The sequence below is a fragment of the Dipodomys spectabilis genome, unplaced genomic scaffold (genome assembly GCF_019054845.1).
Source record: "Dipodomys spectabilis isolate Male_0828 unplaced genomic scaffold, ASM1905484v1 ptg000083l, whole genome shotgun sequence".
Lineage (NCBI taxonomy): Eukaryota > Metazoa > Chordata > Mammalia > Rodentia > Heteromyidae > Dipodomys > Dipodomys spectabilis.
In genome coordinates, this window is record NW_024870760.1 from 249,583 (window position 1) to 274,914 (window position 25,332).

At 35.5% G+C, this 25,332-nt stretch overlaps 1 protein-coding gene and 1 non-coding gene across 5 annotated transcripts in view; one reads left to right on the forward strand and one right to left on the reverse strand.

Moving 5' to 3' along the window:
• The window catches only part of Ankrd12 (ankyrin repeat domain 12), a 129,578-nt gene that overhangs the window by 18,095 nt on the left and 86,151 nt on the right, over window positions 1-25,332 (forward strand). For 3 of the 4 annotated variants that reach the window (XM_042683707.1, XM_042683706.1, XM_042683708.1), the window contains 3 exons: window positions 5,574-5,711; window positions 10,814-10,961; window positions 22,118-22,186. In XM_042683707.1, coding sequence (XP_042539641.1) covers window positions 5,625-5,711; window positions 10,814-10,961; window positions 22,118-22,186 — 304 coding nt within the window. In that variant the 5' untranslated portion in view covers window positions 5,574-5,624. The remainder of the gene's footprint in view (window positions 1-5,573; window positions 5,712-10,813; window positions 10,962-22,117; window positions 22,187-25,332) is intronic. The other variant, XM_042683709.1, reaches the window with a different exon arrangement.
• Window positions 25,173-25,291, reverse strand: LOC122110994. Its single transcript, XR_006147954.1, has one exon. It is a non-coding gene; the product is annotated as a 5S ribosomal RNA (ribosomal RNA).

Consider the following 25,332-nt stretch of genomic DNA (forward strand, 5'->3'; position numbering starts at 1 on the left):
AGGTGACCTAAAGAAATCCTTATATTGTTTGACATGAGATTATGTTTCCTGTTTGAGGGTTGCTCTCATAGGGTGATTTAACTTCTAGACTGCCATTTCTAGAATTCAAAGTGATTGTAGGTTTAGGACAATGATTAGAGGTTTTTAGGTGCTCTTTGGAGGAATTTGGGACAGGACATTATAAAAACTAACAGTAAGATACTTAGGTTACATTTTGTACTTTGAGATAGGTTAGGTGTCACCAGTATGTACCTGCACTTGGATCTTGATCTGCCTATTTTAGGTTTCCCATTATAGCTGAGATAACTGTGTGAACCACTATACTCAACTTCTTTGCTTTGAGAAGAATCTTTCAGACTTTTTTGCTTGGGGCTGGCCTAGAACTGCAGTTCTCCCAATTTCAGCTTCCTTTGTAGTTCATAGTAATAGGCATGTACTACCTTATCCAGTTGTAAATTAAGAAGTGGCCTTGTGAACTTTATGTCCCAGTTCATCTTATGCGATAATCCTTCAGTTCTCAGCCTCCCAAATGTCTTAAGATTACATGTGAGCCACTGATACCTGGTTTGGTGTTAATTTTGATCATCTATCTGAGGTTTTCCCACAGTATACTCAATCTTCCCCACCTGTAGGTACTGCATTTGAAAGGAAGCCATTATGCTTTAGCTCAAACTTAAGAGTGGCAATTAAAGTTTACCCCTTTGGGAGCAGATCATCTATGTATATTTTCAGTGTTCTTCATGTAAGATTTATTCACTTCATTTATTCACTTGTTTATAACAGTGAATTCAAAGGTGATAATACTTACATTTTTCTGGCTTTACCCATTGAGATGTTTTTCAGTGCTTATGACATTTGCCATTGATGTGTTTATAATTTATGTGTACAGTAGATCCCTGGTATCTGTATTAGAAGACTATTGTTAAGGAACAGTTTCAAATGCTAAGGTTGCATAGTGTTCAGTACTGTATTGTGATTCAGTTTTCAAAAGTAAATTGTCGATTGTTTTTTTCCCATAATGTCACCCAATTTCTGCTAAACACATGCTACCTTTCAGCAAATTTAAAATATTCACCTGTGGTTCAAATTAAGCACATTAATATTTGTCTTGTTTTGGAGATACCATTTGCTTTTGGGTAGGCATTGTTTTGCAACAAAAAAAAAATGTGGAGGGACTTGCTCAACAGCTCACACAACCATTTAAACACAGGACTTACAGAGTGCTTCTCCACATGGTCTGAGTCAACATAATGTGTACCAGAGAATTTATTTTGTATGTATTTATGTATGTATACATATTTATATCATGCTTGATTAAAACTGCATGTAATAAGTCTGCTAATCAGGTAGACTTACCGTACTTTTTTTTTTTAGCACATCTTTCTAGTACAAGATTTCTTTTATATAAGATTCTGCATGCTCATTTGTTTCCTGCTAGTCCTAGTATCAACCATTTCTTCAAGGAACTCTTGTTCCTTTTAATTGAGAAAAGCGTTAGTAACAATTAATGGCTTGGAAGTAGCTTATTTCCCCACCCCAGTGGTTTATGTTTTGCAAGATTGGTCTGCAGAGAGTTGATGGTAGAAGTTGGTGAGCTTTTTAAAAGATGGAACTTAATGAGAAATGGTTGGGTAGGTATGAGTACAGTCCATTAAAAGGGATTGATGTAATTCTCTTGGGATGCAAATTCTCTATAAACTATAAAAGCAATCCCAACTCCTTAATGATTGTCTTCCACTTGATGTCTAGTATTGTATTGAATCTCCCTCTCACCCTCCTTCCCTTCCTTCGTCCATCCCTTTCTCATGTGCCATCACCATTTTGATGCCATCTGCCTTTATACTTTCACTAGTGCCTAGCAGATGCCAGAATCATACTATTGAATCTCTATAACTTTGTAGCTAGCTGGCCTTTTCTTCTTTGTAAGTACCAGCTATACATGTTTCATTATAGTAATAAAGCCAGCCTAATACAACTACAAAGATTGCCGTAGTAAGTAAGCCTCTATACTACTGGAATAGTGCTGCTTACAGACTCTCACATTCATGTTTTCAGCACTAATCTAGGACTTTGCCTTGTCTATTTGTAATCTTTGAATAATTCCCTCATACACCACTCATTTACTCAGCTGTTGATTTTTAGAATATACATGAATAATGGTTTGAGGACCGATAGATTGTTATCCCTAAGAATACTTTCTATATTTCTGAAATATACAGTTCACTACATTATATAATTCTTCTGTGGTTTTTAGTATATTCACAATGTTGTGAAACTGTCATTACTAATTCTACCACCTTTTCATCACTCAAAAGAAACTATAACTGGGTGCCAGTGGCTCATACCTGTAATCCTGGCTACTCAGGAGGCTGAGATCTGAGGATTGTGGTTCAAAGCCAGCCCAGACAGGAAAAGTCTGTGAGACTCATCTCCAATAAACTACAAGAAAACCGGAAGTGGTGCTGTGGCTCAAGTGGTAGAGCACTGGCCTTGAGCTGAAGAGCTGAGGGACAGTGCCCAGGCCCAGAGTTCAAGCCCCATGACTAAACAGAACAAACAAAAAAAGAATTTAGTGTTGTTGTTTGGTTAAATGTGTACTTGCAATTGATATGTATTAGTGAATTGTCCCTTTTATCATGTATAATATATAAAATGTTGTATATTCTGAGACCTATTTTGTCTCATACTAATATAGTCATTTTACCTTTCTTTTGGTTAGTGTATTATATGGATATCTGTTTTCATTCATTTATTTTAATGTACCTATATTATATCTGAAGTGAATTTCTTGCCTGTTCTTTTCCCTGCTTCTGGATTGTCTTTGGGTTGGTATGCTTGAGCCATTTGTGTTTCCTATAACTGAATATGTATGATTGTCTTAGGTCTATTATTTTATTATTTGTCCTATTTTCCCCTGTGTGTTTGAAAAATAACCTAAGAGAATTGCCTTTTATTAGTTTATTTGTACATTTAAAATTTCATTTAATTATCTAATACAATTTTAATTTCTTGTGGCATAGAAGTAACAGTTTTTGAATATAATTGTGATTTTTTTTTTCAGTATACTGGTACTAATCTTTTTCCAAATAAGATAACTAAGAATAATATTAGCTTCTCTAACATACAGCCTACTTAAAATTTTTTCCTCATAGTGTTCTCTCAGAAAATGTTCATAACACTTCATTTTAGGTTACTAATAACTTGGTTTTCTTCATCTGCAAATGTCACTTAGGTGATGCCTGTTACCATGTAGGTCAGATTTTCCTTTGAACCAGAATTTTTCTGTTTTTATGTAGCTTATAATTCTGTAAGCTTTACAGTTGATCTACTTGGAGAGTTGTGTAATGTTTAAATGATTATTTATGATAATATTTGAAACAATTGAATGGTCCCAAGGAAAGCTCTAACTCATCTGTAATGTTAAATTTTTTTTTTTTTGGTTGGTTGTGGGGCTTGAACTCTGGGCTTGGGCACTGTCCCTGCATTCTTCAGCTCAAGGCAATAATGTTAAATTTTAAAAGAAAAAAAGTTCCTTGTTGTCCTCAAGTTTGTTTTCTCATCCATAGAAAGAAAGCTTTGAACTGTTTGGACTGTGGCAGAGTTTTTATGTTTTATTTTTTGGATTGCTTAGAATAAAACCCAAGTCCTCATGCAGTCTAAGCAAAGGCTCTTCTCTTAAAGCTATACACCAAAACAATGGGCAATTTTTTTCTGTTACATTATATTCTATTGTGGTACTATGCAGATAATTTAGTTGTTTGTGTAAGATGCAGTTTTTTCAATCAAAAATACCCATAGCACAATTTGAGGAGCATAGCAAATTTTAACTCTGTTGAAGTTGTGTAAGTTTTTTTTTTGTATGTGTGTATGTGTCGGTTGTGGGCTTGAACTTTGGGTTTGGACGCTGTCCCTGTGCTCTTCAGCTGAAAGCAAGCGCTCTACTGCTTAAGCCACAGCACCACTTCCAGTTTTCTGGTGGTTTATTGGAGATAAGAATCTCATGGACTTTTCTGCCCGGGTTGTCTTTGAACCAAGATTCTCAGATCTCAGCCTCTTGAGTAGCTAGGGTTATAGGCATGAGCCATCGACTCCTGGCTCAAAGTTTTAATAGTTCACATTAGAATGATAGGTTGTTTGGACATATGATACATATTTCCAGTAAATATAGCATGAAGAAATTAAAATTAAGCTTATGAGTCATTCTGCTTGTGATTGTGGTTCAAGTAGTGCTCCTCTTGTAGTGCTCCTCTTGGCTCAAAGCCTTCCTCTAGCCTAGTGCTGTGCAATAAAATTTTCCATGATAATAGAAATGTATATCTGCAGTCTATAGTGCAGTTGCTACTTTAATTTTATCTAATTTTTATTAATTGAACTTTAGCCACATGTAGCTAATGGATCAACAGAAATCAAATTGGTTCTATCCTTGTAGCTTCCTCTCTTACTTGTATAGTTCTGATAATTTCTTACCAGATCACTAAAGCATAAGCTTGTCTAAAAATAAGCTTCTGGGGCTGAGAATGTGGCTTAGTGGTAGAGTGCTTGCCTAGCATGCATGAAGCCCTGGGTTCAATTTCCCAGTACCACATAAACAGAAAAGGCCAGACGTGGTGCTGTGGCTTAAGTGATAGAGTGCTAGCCTTGAGCAAAAACAGCTCACAGAGCCCAGTGACAGAGCCCAGACCCTAAATTCAAGCCTCAGGACTAGCAATAAAATAAAATAAAAATAAGCTTCTTAGAGAGTCTTTAGTATATTAAGTTAAATTATAAAGTAAGAAATAAAAAACCAAACAAATTGGAAAGAAAATGATACATTAAGTGTTCATTGCAGGATGACATAAATATCAATGAATTGGTTGATAAAATTACTAAGTATCTTTAGGTGTTCATTGAGGGAAAGGAAACTGTTATGCAGACTTTATGTAGGAAGAGTTTGATAGGGGAAATCAGATGTAAAATTACTAACCAGACCTATTAAGTTCTTTTGAGTCATAAGAAAGGACTTCTAAGCCAGGCGCCAGTGACTCACACCTGTAATCCTAGCTACTCAGGAGGCTGAGATCTGAGGATCACGGTTCAAAGCCAGCCTGGGCAGGAAAGTCCCTGAGACTCTTATCTCCAGTAAACCACCAGAAAACCGGTGGTGGCGCTGTGGCTCAAGCAGTAGAGCGCTCGCCTTGAGCTGAAGAGCATAGGGACAGTGCCCAAGCCCAGAGTTCAAGCCCCACCACTGACCAAAAATAAATAAATAAATAACTTCTAGACCAAGACAGAATTATCAGTAGAACCTAAAATTTTGCCACAGCATCTACTGACATGATTTCTGAATGCCCAGAAAGCTACAAGTTTAAAGAAGGTGGCTGGTTTAAAGAAGGTGGATTTGAACAAGAGAACTTTAATTAGAAGCTCAAATTGTTTAGTGAAAACTTGGTTTAGGTTAAGATAGCCCCTTTCTGAGAAAATAGTCTTACAGAAATATTGAGAAAGCAGAATTGAACTAATTTTGGCACATAGATATTTAAGTGGGTTCTATTGTGAATATTTTCTAATAATACTTGTGTATCCATTCTTTACAGATTCAGAATGAGAAGACTGATACAAGAAGAAACTAGTTAAACAAGTATAAAATGCCCAAGTCTGGGTTCACAAAACAAGTTCAGAGTGAAAATTCTGACAGTGACAGCAATATGGTAGAAAAACCATATGGAAGAAAGGTATATGATTATAACTCAAGATTTGTTTTACATTTTTATACTGGGAATAATTCACTCATCATGTGAAAAGCAACATGGATGTCAAATGTGTTCATCAGCTTTCCATGACCATAACAAACACCTGAGATAACTTCAAAAGAGGAAGGTTTATTCTGGCTTATAATTTTGGAAGTTACAACTCATGGTTACTTAGGCCTATTGCTTTTGGATCTGTGATGAAAACAGCATAATGTGGTAAGGAGCACTTGGTAGAGCTAACACAGTCACCTCCCATACTAGGGTTGAACACCAGGCCTCGCACTCTAATTTGAATTATTTTGCTCACATTTTCTACCACTTTAACCATACTTCTACTTCTGGCTTTTTGCTGGTTATTTGGAGATAAAAGTTTCATGGATTAGTCTTCCTGGGCTAACTTTGTACAACAATTCTCAGATCTCAGCTGCCTGAGTAGCTTGGATTATAGATATGAACCACCAAGCCACCAGCTCCTGATATCCCTTTTAAGGACACCACTGTGACCCATAAAGATCTCTCAGGAGGCTTTACCAAATGAATGTTTTACTACATCATAATATCACTAAGGTTGGAACCAAGGGTTTGACACATGGTCCTTTAAAGGCATTCCAGATCAAAATTGATAAATAGTACCAGGTTAATCCAAAACATTAAAGACCATGCAACCATGATTGAGTTGATTTCATTTTAGACATTCAAAGAAGGTTCAACATATGTAGTTCAACAAATGTTACATAAAACAAAAACAGAATTAAAGACAAAACTTCTTAATTGCTATAGAAAAGGCCTTTTCAAAATTGAACTTTTTGTTGTTGTTGTTGTTCCGTCATGGGGGTTGAACTCTGGGCCTAGGTGCTGTTGCTTAGCTCTTCAGCTCAGGGCAATCACTCTACCATTTGTGCCACAGTACCACTTCTGGTTTTCTGGTGGTTTATTGGAGATAAGAGTCTCCTGGACTTTCTTGCCCTGGCTGACTTTAAACCATGATCCTCAGATCTCACTCCTGTTACAGGCGTGAGCCACCGCTTCCTGGCTCAAATTGAACATCTTTATGATAAAAATTCTATAAAGAAATTAAGAATACAAGGAAAATTCCTCAACATAATAAAGGCTATATATAATAAATCTACAGCCAACATACTGAGGAAAACAAATTATTTTCTCTAAAGTCAAGAATGAGACAAGATGTCCAATCTTTATCACTAATTCAATTAAAGTACTGGAATTTCTTCCCAGAGCAATAAAACAGGAAAAAGAAATAAAATATTTCAACAGGGAAGAAAGAAGCCAAATTACCATTATTTTCAGATGATGCAATTCTGTATTAACCTAGACCCTAAAAATTCTACCAAAAATTTCAAGATTTGATAAATACTTTTGGCAATATAGCAGGTTATTAAATCAATATAAGAAGATCAACTTTTGCCCCAGCAGTGAACAGGTAGAAAAAGAAACTAGAAAAACAGTTCCATTCACACTAACCTTAAAAAAACAAACAAACAAACAAAGACCTCTACAATGAAAACTATGAAACACTGATGGAAAGACTGGAAGAAAGCACCAGAAAAGACCTCCCATGTTTCTAGTTTGGCAGAATCGATAATTAAGAAAATGACTTAACCACCAAAAGTAGTGCACATATTCAACGAAATCTCCATCAAAATGGAAATAGAAAAATCAACCCTAAAATTCATATGGAAGTATAAAAGTTCTCAAATAGCAGAAATTCTAGACCAAAAATACTGGAGGTATTACAGTAGTGGAAGGATAAGAGAGTGTGAATGAACATAGGGTGAATGAGGATGAATTTGAAGTACTTTGTGTATAGGAAAATAGAACCGAAGAAATAATGAGGGGAAGTGGCAGGAAGGAGAATAGATGGAAGGAGTTTTAGAATATATACATGTATGAAAATGTCACATTGAAATGCCCCCTTGTACAATAACATATGCTTGCAGGTATCTTTTATGCTCTGAGATGAACCTAATTACTTAACAGCACAATTAAGAAATGTTTACTTATTGATGATTAGAACAAAGAAATTATGAGAGAGAAATGGCACATTATACTTTATGTAATGCTTAGCACCATTGTAGATACTAAGGAAACATTAACAGGTTTTTTATTTGTCATCACCAGTGGTCAATGATACTTTCTACATCAGTCCTTCTCTATTTCTGTTTTTAGTAACTGAGAACCTTTGTTAGGACTCTTGCTATTGTCTCCTAACTTACCTCACTGTTACTAGTCTGATTGGTTTTTATACATTATCTTTGATTTTATTTCTTTTTTACTTTTTACATTGTAAGTCTTTTTTTTCTATTTTGTTGAAAATAGATTTTTGAAGCCATCATCACAATTCAGTCTTAGAATCCTTTTTCATTGTGAAAGATCCTTGTTAACTAATTGTAGTTAGTTCCCATTCCTGTCCCAACTGCAGGCAACTTTGAATCTTCTTTCAAAACCTAAGAAGTATAAATTTTCAAACTGAATTACTTTCAAAATTGTTTTCGCTATTTAAAGTTTTTTGCATTTCCAAATAAATTTTAACATCATCTAGTCAGTTCTTGTAAAAATAGCCTGCTGGCTTTTTTTTTTTTCTTTTTTCTTTTTTGTCGGTTTTGGGCTTGAACTCTGGGCCTGGGCGCTGAACCGTGAGCTCTTCAAGTCAAGGTGAGCATTCTACCACTTGAGCTACAGAGCCACTTCTGGTTTTCTGGTGATTAATTGGAGATGAGAGTCTACAAACTTTTCTGCCCAGGCTACTTTGAACCCTAATCCTCAGATCTCAGCCTCCTGAGTAGCTAAGATTACGGGTGTGAATCACTGGCACCCAGCTTCTGCTGGCATTTTGATAGGAAATTTACTGAATCTTTACATCAAATCACTTTGTGTAGAATACTTACATTTTAGCAATACTGTCTTTCAATACATAAACATGGAGTATTGTTCAGTGAATGCAGATATTTTTTATTGTTCATCAGTATTGCAAATTTATAATTTTTCAGCATGTAGATACACTTCTTTTGTTAAATTATATTTTGTTCAGTTCTATTTGGGCAATTTCAGCTTTTACATAGTGATCCTGTATCTTGTAGCTATACTCTTTTATTTGTTCTGAAATTTGTGATTTCTTAGGATTTTCTACGTATGGGATCATGTTGTCTGTGAATAAAGAGAATTTTTTTTCTAATCTACATTTTTCTTTTTTTACCTTTCAGTTCTGTCTGCTACTAATCTTTGTTTGTTATTTTGCTCTTTATTCTTATATAGTTTCTTTTCCCTTTTTTTTTTTTTTTTTGTGGGTGAAGGGGCTTGAACTCTGGGGTTGGGCACTGTCCCTGCGCTACTCAGCTCAAGGTGAGTGCTCTACCACTTTCGGTTCTCTAGTGGTTTATTGGAGATAAGAGTCTCATGGACTTTCCTGCCCAGACTGGCTTTGAACCATGATCCTCAGATCTCAGTCCCCTGAGAAACTAGGGTTACAGGTATAAGCCACCAGCGCCTGGCCTTATAGTTTCTTTTGTGCTGTGTTCTTTGGTTTTAAATAATTTTCAGTATGCCATTTTGTCTGAATTTTAAAATCTTAGATGAGCTAGACATTATGAAGACTTACAATATATGGGTTAAATTTTGGTTTGATTTCAGTAAAATGTAGCGACTTTATTCTAATTCAGTTCCATTTCTTCACCTTTGTTTTATTTCTATAATGTAGATTACATGTATATATTATTTTTTTCAGTCTACTGTAATTAACCCAATTACAGAAAATTATAATTGTTATTCCATTCAATCTTGTCTTATAAAAAATATGAAAAAATCAGAAATTTGTATTGCCATATTTCTTTGCAGATATTCACAGTTAACAATTTGGTTACTCTGAAATTTTTTCCTGTGATTTGCATTACTGTCTGTGATTTGCATTCCTTATAGACTTAGAATTTTCCTTGGAATTTATTGTAAGGTATGCTTGCAGCCATTAAACTTCTCAGTCATCTTTGATCAACACTGGAATTTCTGTTAAAGTTCTTTTTATCTACATTATAGAATTCACAGAACAAATTTAAAGTAGTTTTGAATATATCTACTGAGTTGTGTTGTAATAGCCACAGTTGATACTAGAACATTTTTATGATGATATATACACTTAAAAAGATGAGGGCTGGGAAGGTGGCTCAGTGGTAGAGTACTTGCCTCACATGTATGAGGCCCTGGGTTCGATTCCTCAGCACCACATAAGCAAAAAAAAAAACCGGAAGTGGCGCTGTGGCCCAAGTGGTAGAGCACTAGCCTTGAGCTGAGGAGCTGAGGGACAGTGCCCAGGCCCAGAGTTCAGGCCCCACGACCAGACCACCCCTCCCAAAATGAAAAAACATAAATGCTTTGTAATGTTAAATTGTGTGTATACTTTCAAACTTTACAACTCCTGAAATTGTCTTAGGGACTATAACTTGAAAACTGTTTTACCATTGTAATAATGACAGTATGTAAGGGGTGGGGAAATGAAAGGAATGATCACTTGTGCTTAGGGAGTAGTGGGGTAACCTTATAGTAGAAACAAGTGTTTAACCAGTGGGTCTGGGCAAAAGAAGTAGCATATGAAATACACATGAATCTGTTACAGTAGGACATAGTAAATTGTGATGTAGCCTGTGAATACAAAATGAATCTGGCTGGGCACTGTTAGTTGACACTTGTAATCCTCGCTACTCAGGAGGCTGAGACCTAAGGATTGCAGTTCAAAGCCAGCCTGGGCAGGAAAGTCCTTGAGTCTCTTATCTCTACTTAACCACCAAGAATCTGGAAATGGAGTTGTGGATCAAGTGGTAGAGCACTAGCTCTGAGAAATAATGCACAGGGACAATGCCTAGCATTGAATTCAAATCCCAGAACCAGCACAAAAATAAATAAAACAGGCCAGTTCATTATAGCTTTGTGTGGCCTATTGAGATTCTTGAATTTATTCTGTAGTCAGTGAATATAATGCTGTTTGTATTATCTGTCTGTTTTTTCTGTTTGAAATCTTCCTTAGTTGAAAGCACTTCTTAGTTAATATTGATATAGTTTCATTCATATTTTATTAGAGTAAAGACAAGATTGGATCATACAGCAAAACTCCAAAACTTGACCGAAATGATGTGGGCAAGGAGATGAAAGAGAAATCATCCATGAAACGTAAACTTCCTTTTACCATTAGTCCATCAAGAAATGAAGAACGAGATTCAGACACAGGTAGAAAAAAATTATCATTTTCTGGTAAAATCTAGTGACTTTTTACTGTGAATTTTTTCTTTCGTACACACCATTCCACTTAACAATTCATAGGAAAATATGTGTATTTCAGTATTTCAGATTTTTTAAGAGAAAAAGTTTATTCAACCACAAATATGTGGTTTCTGACCAAAATTTTGTTTTTCAAAATTTTGTTAATATTCATTTCAAATCTTTCACTCACTTTCATGGCATAGCTCAAGTAGTAGAACAATTGTCTAGCAAGTGTAATACCCTGAGTTCAAATCACAGTATAGCCATCTGTGCACACAAAAAAATCTTGCTATTTTTGGAACTTTTTGGGGAGTATTCCAGTGTTGAAAATTTCTTCACTAATCATAACAATTTGGTAGATTTAGAAAAGGTTACTGAGTTTTTATGGACTTTTTGAACACCAGAGAATAACTTCATAAATGAATTAGAATTATGTGCCACCAAATAAAACTAAATGAGTCAACAACTCAAATACTATTTCATGGTACTTTTATTTCTCAAAACTTACCTACCAGTACCACCAAAAAATAAAACAAGGACAGAGAGAGAGAAAGAGAGAGAAGCCGGAAAATAATGAAAAACAATATTGTGTTTTGTTTAAGTTATACTATCTTTCAGAAATCAATAAACATTTGTTTTAATTTTTCCTGATGGATAACTTCTTACTAGTATTCTGAGCCATTAAGTCATTTAGCAGAGAAGATGATTACAGTAATGTACTGAATTATGACATTTAAGTCAATGTCATACATGCAATGATGATCCGAAGAGACTGTCATATAGCTATATTATATCCATCTTAGTTTGTGTATGCGCACTCCAGGTGATGGCACAAAAATGGAATTAGCCATTGGTTCAGATCATATCTTCATTGTTAAGTGATGTATAATTGAATGTGCCTTTGGATACCTATTTAAGATCTAACCCTTCTCATCCTTTTTCTTTGGAAGTCTCTTTGCTGCTCACTTCTTAATGACCAGATTTTATTTCCCAATAACAATGATATATCTAATAGTTGTACCACAAAAAAGTATTTTGATAATTCAAATCTTGGTAACATTTTTCTGGGGATAAAGTTTCAAAATAATTAGCTAGCTGTGAAAGTCTTTGTTGTTAGATCAGGTGGATTATTTATTTCTCTGATTTACAGTAAAATTAAGGAGGAAGCTTCTAGGGACTGAATGTTCTTCTAAGTAATTGCATTGTGTACTCTTTTCCCTGATAGTTTTCCTATTATTTCCATTTAGTGGGATGTTGCCACTTTCTTTAAGAACATTAGTTTCTACTTCTTTAAATATATTTTTATTTAAGTTGTTGTACAAAGGAGTTGTTATACAACAAAGCTGCTTATGAATACATCTTGCATCTTGATCAGTGTAACCCTTTCAACAGTCTTACACATCCCTCCCAACCCACCTCTTCCCTTTTTTTCCCCATTTTTAAAAATAGTTACCTTCAGTTGTACAAAGGGGTTGCCATTTAACATACAGTTTATACAGACAATATATCTTGGTCAGTGTCACTCCTTTCAACATTCTTACCCATCCCTCCCCTACCCACATCTTCTCTCTCTCTTAATTTTGTAGTATATACATTGAATTATTGTCTGAATTTTCTCCCTTTTCATTTGTCTACTGCTTTCCCCTCTTTTGAGTACCTGCTTCCTGGTGTTTTATTTTGCTCAGCTTTGCTCTTGGCTTTCGGAGGATTTTAAGAACATTTTATTTAAAATTTATTACTTTAAAAAAAACTCAGCATGCCTCTACCAAATCAAATTTTGATGGACTGAAAATTCATTATTGGGGTTGGAGGCGTGGGCTCAGTTAGTAGAGCACTAGTCAGTAAGTGAAAGCATCAGTTACTAAGTTCAAGTCCCAGTCTCTACAAAAACAATAAAACTTACTCTTGGTAGGCTAACTTGTAAATATTAGTAAATTAAAATTTTCCCTAGTCTAAACAAACTTATTTACAATTTAACTGTTTTCAACTTTCCATATGAAAGATAATTGTAGCATCAGACTGTATATTTGACATTAATCCTTTTTATAATAGTCTGTACTATATTTAAAATTGTTAGCTGAAATTGCAATGATAAAGATATAGGGGGAATATTTATAAATACATATGATAATAGTATTTAAAAATTAAATTGTGAAAAAAGTGGAATAATAAAATGATCAAAAGACTTGGATCAAGAATTCAGAACAATAGACTTCTACTTGGCAAAGAACTATATGAAAAACTTACCAATAGGAATTAACAAGGCTGGACATTGGAGGCTCCTAGCTATTCAGGAGGCTATGGTCTGAGGATTGTAGCCAGCTTGAGCAGGAAAATCTGTGTTTATCTCCAATTTACTATGAAAAAGCTGGAGATGGAACTGTGGTGCAAGTGGTATAGAGGTAGCCCTGAACAAAAATGTTTAGGGACAGTGCTCAGGCCTTCAAGGCCCAGAACTTGTGTGTGTGGTGTGTGCGTGTGTATGCGTGTGCATGCGCGCGTGTGTGTGCACATGTGTGCACGCACACGCACATGCATACACACGCACACACATAGGTGCCCTAAATTTGAGTCAAAAGACAAACACACAGTACACATACAGAATAGTAATCAACAAAATATACTCTGTATTAATTAGTAGACTTATTGACCTAAAACGTGAAATGGAAGTAAGATATGTCTGTAGTTGGTCTAAATTGTAGAACTACCTGGTTAGAATTAAATATGACAACATATATCTCAAACTAAGTTTCTTGCTCAACAAATTGTTTTGGTATTTTTTATAATTATTGATGACAACAAAAATGTATCTTTTAAGAATGTTTATCTCACTAGGCACCATGGTTCATGCCTATGGTTCATCTCAGGAGGAGGCAGAAATTAGGAAGTGGTTCTAGGCCAGTCAAGGGAAAAAGTAATGGAATCCCCATCTTAACAAACAAGCTGGGTATGATGGTACACATCTGCAATCCTAGACCTGTAGAAGTTGTGGATAGTTAGATTGTGATCTGAGACTGGCTCCAGAAAAAAAGTCCTACCTAAAAAAAAAAACAAACTGAAGGCAAAAGGGCTAGGCATGTAGCTCAAATGGTAGCATCTGCCCAGCAAGCATGAGGCCTTAAATTCATATCCCAGTACCACCAAATAAAAAGCTTTTTTTCCTCTCAGCTTTGTTTATAATGACAACAAGACCACAAAACCAGTCTTATCACATAAAACCAAGGAATTGCTAAGTTACAGTAAATCAAATGAGGGAAAAAAATGTTTAAGCTCTTAAAAATAATGCTGTAGTGCCAAGTGTCAGTAGCTGATGCCTGAATTTCCAGATGCTCCAAGGCTAAAAACAGGAATGCAGTTCAAAGCCAGCCTGGGCAGGAAAAATCAGTGAGAGTCTTCACTTTTGACCACCAGAAAGCTGGAAGTGGAGCTGTGACGCAAGTGGTAGAATGCCAGCCTTGAGCAGAAAAGCTCAAAGACGTGATAGGCCCTGAGTTCAAGCCCCATGACCAGCAGAAAAAGAAGATCAAGCTGTAGGACAGTTTATGATATGGAAAGATGCTTATGATACTGGATGTGAGAAAGCAGGACATGAAAATGCATTGTACACATAAACTGACATGTCAAATTGAAACCTCTTTTGTACAACTAAAGATAATAATAAGACATATAAGATGGGTGTATTTTGGGTCCATAAGAAAATCAATTTTATAAGTCTTGATATTGCAAGAAGGACCAGAGAATAGGAAATAAGAATATTGTAATCATGCTATTTAGCTCCTCCTCTTTGAGTAAGACATTAGGTTGACACTGTCTAAACTGAAAGTTTTAAGACTTGATTTCTTTTTCATTAAAAAGATGGATTTACTTTGGCTCTATTATGATTTGAACTCTGGACCTCATATTGGCTGGACAAACACTCTTATCATTGAGTCATGCCTCAACGCTTGATTTTTGTTCTTATATTTATTTCTAAGATAGATCTGCTTCCTGTCTAGGTGTTCATGTGGGCAGAATCTACTATGTTAGGCTTCCCAACATTCCAAATGAAAGTTTGGTTGGTTTGGTATGGTTTGATTTCTATTCAGGTGGGCCTTGAACTACAGTTACAACAGTCTCAGGCCAAAGTAGCAGCTAGGGTTACAGGTATGAGTACCACCCTTACTCAGCTAACTTTTTGATGTTTTTAATGTTGCTTTATTTTAAATTCAACACTTACAGGTGAACATAACATGTAATGTTCATAACATAACATGTTCATAGCATGTTATGTTCATCTGTAAGTGTTATGTTCATAACATGTCAACAATTTAAAAATTTTGACCTGTAATGAGTAAAAAAATATTCAGTGAAGCCAGGCATCGGTGGATTAAGCCTGTAATCCTAACTACTCAGGAGACTGAGATCTGAGAATTGCTGTTCAGAACCAGCCCAGGCAGGAAAGTTTGTCAAACTTTTATCTCAATAATCACCAAAAAGCCAGAAATGGAGCCATTGCTCAAATGGAAGAGTGCTAGCCTTGAGCAAAGTAGCTAAAAGACAGTATCCAGGCCCTGAGTTCAACCTGCCCATGCTCCCCTTCACCCAAATTCAATAACATGTTCATTTTTTCATACTAAGTCTTCGAAATCTAGTATTCTGTACTTATACCATCTCTCAATTCAAACTGGCAATTCTAAATGTTTGGTAACCACAGTACTGAACCTGATAGCACAGATCTGTTAGCTTTAACTGAATGAGGTACAAGCCACTTCTTATTTTTTTTTCTTTTTTGTGACTATACTGAGTCTTAAACTCTGGGCTGAGACCTTGTCCTTTAGCTTTTCTACTTAAAGCTGGCACTCTACTACTTGAGCACAACTCCCTTTTCAGTTTTTTTTTCTTTTTTTTTTTTTGCTGGTTAATTGGAGATAAGAGTTTCACAGACTTTTCTCCCCAGGCTGCCTTCAAACTATATAGTCCTTTCAGATCTCAGCCTCCATAGTAGCTAGCATAACAGGCATGAGAGCCACTAGTGCCCAACTTAAATTTTCTTTATATTTACTTGTTCATATTATAGGATAAATACTGTCTTACAGAGAATAGACATTCTCTACTTTTTTGTTTTTGTTTTGGGTCGGTGGTGGGGCTTTGTACTCTGGGCCTGGGTGCTGCCCTTGAGCTCTTCAGCTCAATGCCTGTGCCTGTGCTCTACCACTTGAGCTACAGTGTCTCGTCTACTATTCTAGTGGTTAATTGGAGTCTCAGACTTTCCTGCCTGGACTGGCTTTGAACCATGATCCTCAGCTCTTAGCTTCCTGAGTAGCTAGGATTACAGGTATGAGCCACCAGCGCCTGACTCTCTTTTTATGTTAGGTAAAACTAATCCCAAAGTTTTTTTTAATAGTATATATCAATTTGTTTCTTCCTGTCTTTCTGCTATTGTTTTGCCTGTTTTGAGAATGGTAGTCATCAGATACTTACACTTTATGTCTAGACATTATTCAAGAAGGCCCACTGGTTCTCCAAATGAGCAATAATGGCATCGTTCAATGAGGAACCTTTCATTTTCATTCTATGACAGCTTATATGTCTTAACCTTTCTAAAATTCCAGTTAGTACTTAATATTTACAAAAAGATATCTGGTTGGCTAGACATATTTGAACATAATTTGAAGTCACACCAGTAGATACTTACAACTCTTTCATAGTAGTGTTCATAATGAATTTTTTTTATTTCATTCCAGGATCTATCCCACATTCTGTCCTTTGAGAGAATTCTTGTTCTATGGAATATTAAGTACTCATTATACCCAATATACACAGCAATGTATCATTGAACCTAGCAACTACTCCTTAGCTAGATATTGTACTTGTCTTTTCTCTTATTTTTAGCTTTTAATTTTTACTTTCAAACTTTTCTAGAATCCCACAGTTATTATAGTTGTAATAGAAGTAAATAATATCAGTGATTTTAAATTCTGACCAATATTGGTTCCTGTATGGTCCTGCAAACAAGCCTTCACTAAATTGAGTTCATATCAGTCCCAATTTTCTCATCTATATAAGTGCCAATTTATTTATTATATATGTCTGCTTCAGAGAATTATAATCCTTAAATAATACAATGTGCAAACTCACTTTGTGGTACATTATTTAACTATGAGGAAGTGGATTAACACTGGCTTAAATACTTAGGATAATTTTAAAATATTGCAATGAGAAGGACAAGCAAAGTAGTTCAGAATTGATAGAGATTTGAGATTACATTATTTGAAATTAGATTATTTGAGATGAGATTATTTTCTATCTTGCTGCTCTGCCTCCCTTAGCTCATACAGAGACTTGGTTTTTTTCTTGTTAGTGGTGAGGCTTGAACGCCAGGCCTGGGGCAATGTCCCTGAGCTCTTCAGCTCTTCCACTTGAGCCACAGCACCACTTCCAGTTTTCTGGCAGTTTATTGGAGATAACAGTCTCACAGACTTTCTTGCCCTGGCTGGCTTTGACCTTCAATCCTCAGATCTCAGCCTCCTGAGTAGCTAGGATTATAGGAATGAGCCACCGGCGCCCAGCAAGTATTTTTCTTACAGTCACAAAAATTGCTGCTGCTACTTAGCAGAAAGTAGTAGAGGGAGACCAACAACAAAAGAGTATTCCTCCTAGAAACTTCTCCTTACGTTTCAGTGGTTAAATTATTTTACATGTAAAGGAGTCTAAAAAGTCAAATACTTTAACAAGCTATATTGCCCCTTCAGTCATAATTGAGATATTACTGGTGAGAAGAGAAGATTGCATATTGTTATATAAAGTATAATCAGTAATTTGTAATAGTTTTCATCATCTTTAATAGTTAAGTTTCTCAAAGAAACACATGAGAAAATGTTCATCATCCCTGGCTGTAAAGGAAATGCAAATAAAAACAATACTGAAATACCACCTTACCCCAGTCAGAATAGCGTACATCCTAAATTCAGCCAATGACTATTACTGGTGGGAATGTACACTAATACAACCAGTTTGGAAAGCTGTCTAGAGGTATCTCAGAAAGCTAAATATAGACCTCCCCTATGACCCAGCCATTCCACTCCTAGGCATCCAACCTGAGCAACTGGAACCAGGATACAAGGACACATGCACCTCCATGTTCATTGCAGTATTGTTCACAATAGCCAAGATACGGAAACAACCCAGATGCCCCACTACAGATGAGTGGATCCAAAAATTATGGGACCTATATACAATGGAATATTATGCAGCCATTAGAAAGGACAAAATAATGGCATTTTGCAGGGAAATGAATGGAATTAGAGCAAGTCATTTTGAGCAAGGTAAGCCAAGAGTGAAGAAACAAATGGTACATGGTCTCCCTGATACGTAGATGCTAAAACCAAAATGCAAGGAGATATGACAAAGTAAACAGGACTTGAAAAACAAAGGACTTCCACTCATTTTGTTGTGTCATTGCTAAATGACTCCATGTTCTTGACCACATATAGTGTATATATATGCATGCATCTGAGGGAAGCTAGGAGAACACAGAATCAGAGGGAAACGGGAAAACATACAACAGAGGGGCCCATCAGCTGCACTGGACATAGATGAAATTGAACTAAGCAACTCAAAGGCAGCGATGGGAAGGAGGGAATGAGAGGGAAAAAGGGAACAACCTTTACACTAACCAAAAGGAAAGAAATATAAATATTACCTGATGTAGAAGAAATAGTTGTATCATCAAAGCTCATAGAATTCACAAACTTTATAGACCATGATAATGACAATTTGCCATGTGAACGTTAAAATGTGTTTGTGATTTTAACTTAGTATCACTATTCCACAATACTGTGAAATATGTGAAATTTATATAATCACCTAATCTCAATAAAAATTAAAAAAATAAGTTTCTAACAAAGTCAACTTTATTCCCTTACTATCTGTCATAAAATCATATTTATTTCCTAGTAACATGACATCAGAAAAGTCATAATTCCTTAATACACATGTGTTGAACAGTGTCTTAGCTTCCAAATTAAATGTGCAATTGTTATTATGAATAATTAGAGCATCTTTGCAGACTTTGCTTTTGTCACACATTGAATTCTTTTTTTTTTGGGTCCGGTCGTGGGGCCTGAACTCCTCCGGGCCTGGGTGCTGTCCCTCAGCTCTTCAGCTCAAGGCTAACGCTCTACCACTTGAGTCACAGCGCCTCTTCCGGCTTTTTTCTTTTTGCTTATGTGGTGCTGAGGAATTGAACCCAGGGCCTCAGGCATGCAAGGCAAACACTCTACCACTGAGCCACCTTCCCAGCCCCTCACATTGAATTCTTTAAAGAGTGCATGACTTTGTGATTATTGTTTACTTACAAAGCCAGCAATTTGCGTGTTCTTTAATTTCAAATAACATTTGGGGTACATTTTTGAGAGGTGTTGATAGATCTATGGAGATAAATATGTCCAACTGAATGATAAAAGTACTACTTATTTAAGTGACTAGAAAGATAAAAGTATCCTTGACATTTCTTTTTAAATTATCTTCTCAGTAAGCATTTTTTACTTGCTTACTGTGGTGTTTTGTCATTTTTAGGTAATGTGGTATGAGAAAATTCAAAGAGGCACAGTATGATCTGTTTCCAATGGTATTTGTAAAGCATCTTGAAATTTCAAATTAAATCTTTCTACTGAGCCTTAGAAATCTGCTTTTACTGAGATTTTAAGATGCCATTAAAGATTTGCCTTAATTAATGTGACTCAAAAAATTTGGAGAGAACTTTTTTTTGGCAGTACTGGATAGGGATTGTACTTAGGACCCTCATGTTTGCTAGGCAGGAGTTCTACCACTTGAGCTGCTTCCCTATCCCCTTTTTCTATAAGTTATTTTCAAGATACAGGCTTTATGCCTGGGCTATGGTCCTCCTTCTCTGTTTCATTATGTAGCTGGATATACCAGTGTTTTATTACTTTACTCAGCACGCAGCTATTGATTGAGATAGTTTCTTGGAACTTATTTTTGCTTAGGCTAGCCTCTAACCATGACCTACTAATCTTTGCTTCCCATATAGTTAGGGCTTAGAGGTTTGAGCTACTGTGCCCAAATGAAAAGAACATTTTCAAAGAGAACTCTGTTCAGTAGGAGATAATGCAGTTCTTTGCTTATTAAAAATACTCACTTCTGGTGCTTTTCATGGAAATAACTTATTACTGGTTGACTTCTGTTTCTCCCAGGTATATTATTATAGAAGTTTCAAACATTAAGTGTAGATATTTTTCTTATTATTTTACAGCCTAAATAAAGCATTAAAAGATTGAAGTACTAGCATGTGTTAACCTTATTATAAAGTGTGTAGATAGATAGACAGACAGACAGACAGACAAGAATTGTTCTGCTTAACCCTACATCAGACTCATTAATAACAGTTGTCTCATATAGGCTCATCTTAATATAGTAGGAAATAGTTAATGGACAAAATATGGAAGCTTTAATTTTTGAACTCCTAAATTAGATAGAATACCTACTCATGTGCCCCTAATATAAATACACTTACTTCAGTAAAGTCAAAGGATGTATGTGGAGTCAGTGTGGATTGGATATTTCCAGAGGAAGTTTTGGATAAGGTCAAATTTTATAATTAAAAGTCCATTTCATTCACTGAACTTTAATCTGTTCACTAATATGGTCTGCTTCAAATGAACTATTTAATACCATTTGATATGTATAGTTTATAAAAGGATTTGTCATCTAGCATGATATTGTAGTTCACATCTTTGGAATACTTTGGGCACTCACAAAACAAAAAATGTGATTCAGGGTTTTCAAGCTTTTAGTTTATTACCACTTTTATCTTGTAATCTATAGAAACCATTTAAATTTTTTGCTTATCTTTTCATGAAATATTTTCATGTATATATTTTTTCTTGGAATTCTTATACTTGCAAGCTTTAATGTATTCAGTTTTAAATGTGTTAATTGAAAGTTGTATTATCTAATTAGCCTATTAGCTAATCCATTTACTTCCTTTAGAATTAGTCACCAAGTTATTAATGATCCCCATTTTGGTTGAGTAAATCTTCTTTCTCATTATCAAAATTATAAGGTTATCTTTACTTTTTTTCTGTCAGTCTCGGGGCTTGAACTCTGGGCTTGGGCGCTGTCCCTGCGCTCTTCAGCTCAAGGCGAGCACTTTACCTCTTGAGCCACAGCACCACTTCCGGTTTTCTGGTGATTTATTGGAGATAAGAGTCTCACAGAGTTTCCTGCCCAGGCTGGCTTTGAACCATGATCCTCAGATCTCAGCCTCCTAAGTAGCTAGGATTACAGGCCTGAACCACTGGTGCCCAGCTTACCTTTACATTTTTTAGATACTTTGGGGATTACTTGTTCTCTATTTTTTTTTTCTTTTTTCTCAACACTTGATTGTACTTAACTGATACCATGAATAATGTCTATAATGATTCTGGGAAGAGAATTATATGTCAGTTGAGACTCTAAAGATCAGAGTAACTATTGTGACTGAAAATGGCATGTTATAGAAAAGTGAAAATATCTCTCTACAGTCTTAATTTCCATCATACATTGTTAGGCAGTATTCTGTAGTCTCAATGGAAGAACTTTGTTTAATTTAGGCTGTTTTCCCCTCAGATGTCTTTAGTGTAATGATCACTATAGTAATTCATACTATTTGAAGTATATACAGTTTATAGAAAGATCAGTTGTTTAGGATGATACTGCATTTCTTTTGTCTTTTGAATACTTTGGACACTTACGGAACAGAAAGTGTGGCCTTTTAAAAACAAATTCCAAACATAAAACTGGTATTACTGCATATTTGACAATTAACCAGATATTGGGAAAAAGATGTAACATCAAAACAGAGACTGCATGTTTTAATAAGCAACATCAGTATTGTCTGTTACTGAAGTGTACAAGGTCAAATTTATCTACTTTTAAGATAATTTCAGTAGAAGAAACTAAAATCCTATATATTGGCCAAACCTGTTTTAAGTGTACTTTTATCTATATCTTTAAAGCAATCTTTTTGGAAAGACAATGATAGGTCATTACCTGTTAGTCTTTTGAAAAATGTTGGTTGGTTGAATTCTGCATTTCTCTTGGTGTGCCTTTGTTCTTTTCTTCTGTCTCTTCTCATTCTGTAGATTCAGACCCAGGACATACAAGTGAAAATTGGGGGGAGAGACTTATATCTTCTTACAGGACATACTCAGGTAATTAGATTATCAGGTGTTGCTGTTCAGTCAGTGATTGCTGTCACATTAAAAGTTGAGTGTTAATACATAAAACTTTCAAACCAATTTATAGGTATCGCTGGAGAAATGCATTAAACTTCATGTGTAGGAAAAAAAATGGTATTGCCTACCTGTGTTTAAAACATTCAGAAAATTGTTCTTCTGGTATTTGTTTAAAAGCTGTATTTTTCTTCTAATAAAAAACTATCAATCAAATAATCACCAAAAACAATTCAGTAATCTTATGTTGATTTTTTTTAAACAACATTTGAATTTTTCTTCTGCTGAATAGTCATCTTTTGACTTTGCTGTCCAGATTGAATTTAACTATAAATGGATTAAAATACTAGCTGCCTGGAGAGTGACATTACCATTAACTGTGTTGAAATATGTATTTGGCTATTGCTTCAGTTTTTATATATTATTGAGTCATAATTGTTCCAAACAAAAATTCAGCAGAATGTAAATATCATTCAGAATATAGCATGTGTTCTCTACTATGTGAAACTAAGTGTTTTGATTATACCCCACCTTCTTAAATGGGCTATCATTTGTGTCATTTGTGGGGGGTTTTTTTGTTTTGTTTTTTTTTGTTTTTTTGTTTTTTTGTGGGGCTGAACTCTGGGCCTGGGTGCTGTCTGTCAGCTCTTCAGCTCAAGGCTAGGGCTCTATCACTTGAGCCAGAGCGCCACTTCCGGCTTTTTTCTGTTTGCTTATGTGGTGCTGAGGGATCGAACCCAGGGCCTCATGCATGCAAGGCAAGCGCTCTACCACTGAGCCACCTTCCCAGCCCCTGGGCTATCATTTGTATCTAAACTTTTCAAAATGTTACTATTTAATCCCTAGGTATTTATGTCCAGTTTTCAGTATATAAACATTTACTATATAAGAATGGAATAAACGTTCTGCTTATGACACATTTTTTATTTATAAATTATAGGTTTGAATAGAGAGGATGGTAAAACCAAGTAATCATCCTAGTTACCAAAATTGGAAGTCATATTTAGTTACTGTGGAATTAGACCTTCCTTTCTAAAAGGTAACAGCCAAGCAATAAGATAAACCCAAAAGAGCTAGATGTGATAATGCCATCCATGATCTCAATATCATTCTAGAATAGCAAGGTTAAGACATTCCAATGATAGAGACTCATAGAACTAGATCATACTAGCATTTTTTTTCTCCAGAATACTACAAATGAGATTGATTTGTGTTCATTTATATTTGGATTTTAACTCTATTATTTCACTTTTTAGAGTCTGTTATGGGGGAAATGTTGTATTTGTTAATACACTTAATTGGGAAGTGAGTGTTGAGCACAATTTGTTCTGATAAGACCTATAGAGAAATCATTAATTTTCCAGATGGCATTTGTATTTCTGTAGTTCAGAACCTTGACAGAATGTAGGAATGATAAAAGTCTGTTTCATCACATTTGTTTTGAATGTGGTGAGTCTCTGGGATTTCCCCTCAAAAAGGTCTGGTTTGGCTATATGCTGGTCATTCATGAGTACAATTATACCTACCCAGAAGGCAGAGATCTGAAGAGCATGGTTCAAAGCCACCCCAGACAGACAGAACTACAAGACTCTTATTTCCAATTAACCAGCAAAAACAAAACAAAAACAGAACTGGAGATAGGATTTAAGTGGTTGAACAAGCAAAGCTCAGACCCTGATCTAGTAGAGGCAACAACAAAAAAATCTGTGGTAGACTATGCTGAATAAGCATGTTTGTAATTATATGTTTTTTTTTTTTTTTGGGTCCGGTGGTGGGGCCTGAACTCTGGGCCTGGGCGCTGTCCCTCAGCTCTTCAGCTCAAGGCTAGCGCTCTACCACTTGAGCCACAGCGCCACTTCCGGCTTTTTTCTGTTTGCTTATGTGGTGCTGAGGAATCGAACCCAGGGCCTCGAGCATGCAAGGCAAGCGCTTTACCACTGAGCCACCTTCCCAGCCCGTAATTATATGTATTTTTAAACATTAAAAATTCGGTTTCTTTTTAGTTACCAAAGTCAGGAGACTGTCATATAGTATTTCATTTGAATACATCATTTTTTATTTTAGGGTGATTTGGAGGAAATCAGGTAGATCCTAAATAGTCAAAGTCTCATTAACTGTTCAAATTAGAAAAAAAATATACTTTGGGATTTTATAGTCTCATACTTTTTTTTACTATCTTGTATAAAACATGAATTCAGGCATAACTATTTGTAACTCAAAAGGTAAAGAATCATATTGAATGTAAGCATCTATTTTGAATTTTTTAAACAATTGAAATATATCCAACTTGCTCATTTTATTTCAAATGCAATAAATAGTTGATATTTTGAATTTTTATTTAAACAATTGAAATATATCCAACTTGCTTATTTTATTTCAAATGCAATAGCTATATATTTGATTATTTGTCAGCACAGAATTCTAGCACACTTGTGATTTTTGTCTATAATGTGGGTATATATCACTTTAGAGTAATATTTTTTGAACATCAAAATTTAGAAGAAAAAGTGAGAAACATGAAAGTAAAAGATCATATTGAAAATATTTTAATTTTAGAAAATATTTTTTATGTAAAATCAAAATTCAATAAAATGGAGAAGTTTGAAGTTAATGATTTTTGAGTGAGTTGTACACAGCAAATTTTAAGTATCAGAATCTCACATTTTCTAGGCCATCGGGATGCCAGTTTGTCGTAAGTAATTTTAGTAGTACACCTGAAAAATCTTTTTTTTTGTTGTTGGTCGTGGGGCTTGAACTCTGGGCCTGGGTACTGTCCGCAGCTGCACTCTCCAGCTCAAGGTCAGCGATCTACCACTTGAGCCACAGTGCCACTTCCAGTTTTCTAGTGGTTTATTGGAGGTAAAAGTCTCACGACTTTCCTGCCTGGGCTGGCTTTGAACTGTGATCCTCAGATCTCAGCCTCCTGAGTAGCTAGGATTACAGGCATGAGCCACTGATGCCCGGAAGCCTACAGCACCAGGTATTCCCAGGCAGTCTCCCATCCAAGTAGTAACCAGGCCCGACCCTGCTTAGCTTCCAAGATCGGACGAGATCGGGCGTATTCAGGGTGGCATGGCTGTAGACTCATTAATTTTTATGCCCAGTGATAATATCAAATTTTCATT